General features: G+C 38.4%; 1 protein-coding gene across 2 annotated transcripts in view; it reads left to right on the plus strand.

The window, feature by feature from the left end:
• The window catches only part of Wtap (WT1 associated protein), a 24,822-nt gene that overhangs the window by 5,013 nt on the left and 17,666 nt on the right, over window positions 1-2,143 (plus strand). For both annotated transcript variants that reach the window (XM_021186287.2, XM_021186286.2), the window contains exon 2: window positions 252-289. In XM_021186287.2, coding sequence (XP_021041946.1) covers window positions 260-289 — 30 coding nt within the window. In that variant the 5' untranslated portion in view covers window positions 252-259. The remainder of the gene's footprint in view (window positions 1-251; window positions 290-2,143) is intronic.

The following is a 2,143-nucleotide window of genomic DNA, read 5'->3' on the forward strand; positions in this document are numbered from 1 at the left end:
GCCTGCCTCTGCCTCCCGAGTGCTGGGATTAAAGGCATTCACCACCACGCCCAGCAGAATTCATGTTTTGTGTATAAAGAGTCCCGGGTTGAATCCCTTTCACTACAATGAATGAAGGGACCAAAGTACTGTGAAATACACGATTGTTTAATAGCTATTTCACAAAACAGTTTTGTTTTGAGAAAAAACTTTAATTGAAAGAAAATCAACTGATAATCTTTCCCCCAAATCCTTCCCCCTTATTTTTTCAGGGTGCAAGATGACCAACGAAGAACCTCTTCCTAAAAAGGTATGTCAGCAGCTTCAAACCCTCGTTTCTTAAAGTTTAAGGGGCTGTTCTATGTCCTGATTTTCCACTTCCTTTCCCTCGTACTGTGTTTGCATCAAGGGACTACAGCTTTAAGATGTGTCTCTGTATGTGCTGTTTCACAGCTTTTAGAAGGTGTTACAGTATTCCTGTGATCTTCACTTCTTAGCCTGTGTTACATTACCATATACTCACGGGAACAATTTCTGAATAGTTTACAGATTTTACACACGTATACGCACACACATATATGTGTAATGTATGCATGTATTGTATATGTTCCTATTTTTGCTCCTATTTTGTTAAACCCCCAGGGTTGTAACTTTATCCACCTGAGTATTTTTCAAGGCTACACCTAATTAGTTCTCGTAGTCTGTTTTTTCCCTTTACTTTCTAACTTGATGTTCTGGTTCTATAGTCCTTTACTGAGTTTAGCTATCATTACTTATAGGGAATACTACATGTATCCTGAAGTTCTGTTAAACAGTGTGCTATATAGGCTATGGAAGGATTTGTAATTCAGTTTGGAAAAGGGTAATGTTATATAAAATTCTGCCTAAAGTTTTGGAGTCAACATTACTCAGGAGTGAGTAATGAACTAAGTATTTAGTGATGTGGGAACTGTGGTTTGCTTTCTCAGGTTCAGTGTTTTTTAAACTGTTTTGTATTGTAACACTAGTGTTACTGTTTAATACTTAGAAACTTTTTAAAGAAAGTGTTTTCTGTGCTTCTAGGAATCAAAGTAGGCTTCTTGCATGCTGTGCAGGCACTTCTCCTTTTATCTAGGCTCCCTCTCCCAAGAATTTTTTTGTTTTTTGTTTTTTTTGTTTGTTTGGTTTGGTCTGGTTTTTTGGTTTTTCGAGACAGGGTTTCTCTGCAGTCCTGGCTGTCCTAGAACTCACTCTGTAGACCAGGCTGGCCTCAAACTCAGAAATCCACCTGCCTCTGCCTCCCAAGTGCTAGGATAACAGGCACATGCCACCACTGCCTGGCCAAGAATTTTTTTTTTTTATATAAGAGAAATTAATAGAGCCATAGAAAAAGCATTTCTAGGGGCTGGAGAATGGTTCAGTGGTTAAGAACACCGACTACTCTTCCAGAGGTCCTGAGTTCAATTCCCAGCAACCACATGGTGGCTTACAACCATCTGTAATGGAACCTGATGCCCTCTTCTGGTGTGTCTAAAGACGGATACAGTGTGCTTACACCTAATAATAAATTAATCTTGAGAGAGAGAGAGAGAGAAGCAAGCAAGCATTTCTAAATGTATGAAACAACTTCAACTTAGGTTCTACTTTTCAAAAAAATATTTAACGTATGTGAGTGCACTGTAGCTATCTTCAGACTCACCTGGAGAGAGGCATCAGATCCCATTACAGATGGTTGTGAGCCATCATGTAGTTGCTGCAAATTGATCAGGGCCTCTGGAGAAGTCAGTACTATTAACTGTTGAGCCACCTCTCCAGCCCTCAAACTATTGAAAGTTGTAGATTAATAAGATGTTTAGGAACATTCTATGAGCTTCTTTCAAAATCAGCATCTGGATTAATAGTTTAAAAATAGGGAACTGGTACACTCACAATTTTTTCAAATTTCTTCATTTTTTTTCAAACATTCTCTATACAACTGCAGTTGTATCTCAAGATAAGCATCCGAATCCTTACCACAGGGCACTTTGATCCACTCCCTCCTTCCCCAGTCTTGCAATGATAATCCATTTTCCAGTTTCTTTAACTTCCTGAGTGCCTCAGAAAGGAAATCAGGCATGTGTGTCCTTCTAAGATTATCTTTTCACTTTGTATCACATATCAGTAATCTTTTTTTTTTTTTTTTTTT

This window comes from Mus caroli, chromosome 17, assembly GCF_900094665.2.
Source record: "Mus caroli chromosome 17, CAROLI_EIJ_v1.1, whole genome shotgun sequence".
NCBI classification, from domain to species: Eukaryota; Metazoa; Chordata; class Mammalia; order Rodentia; family Muridae; genus Mus; species Mus caroli.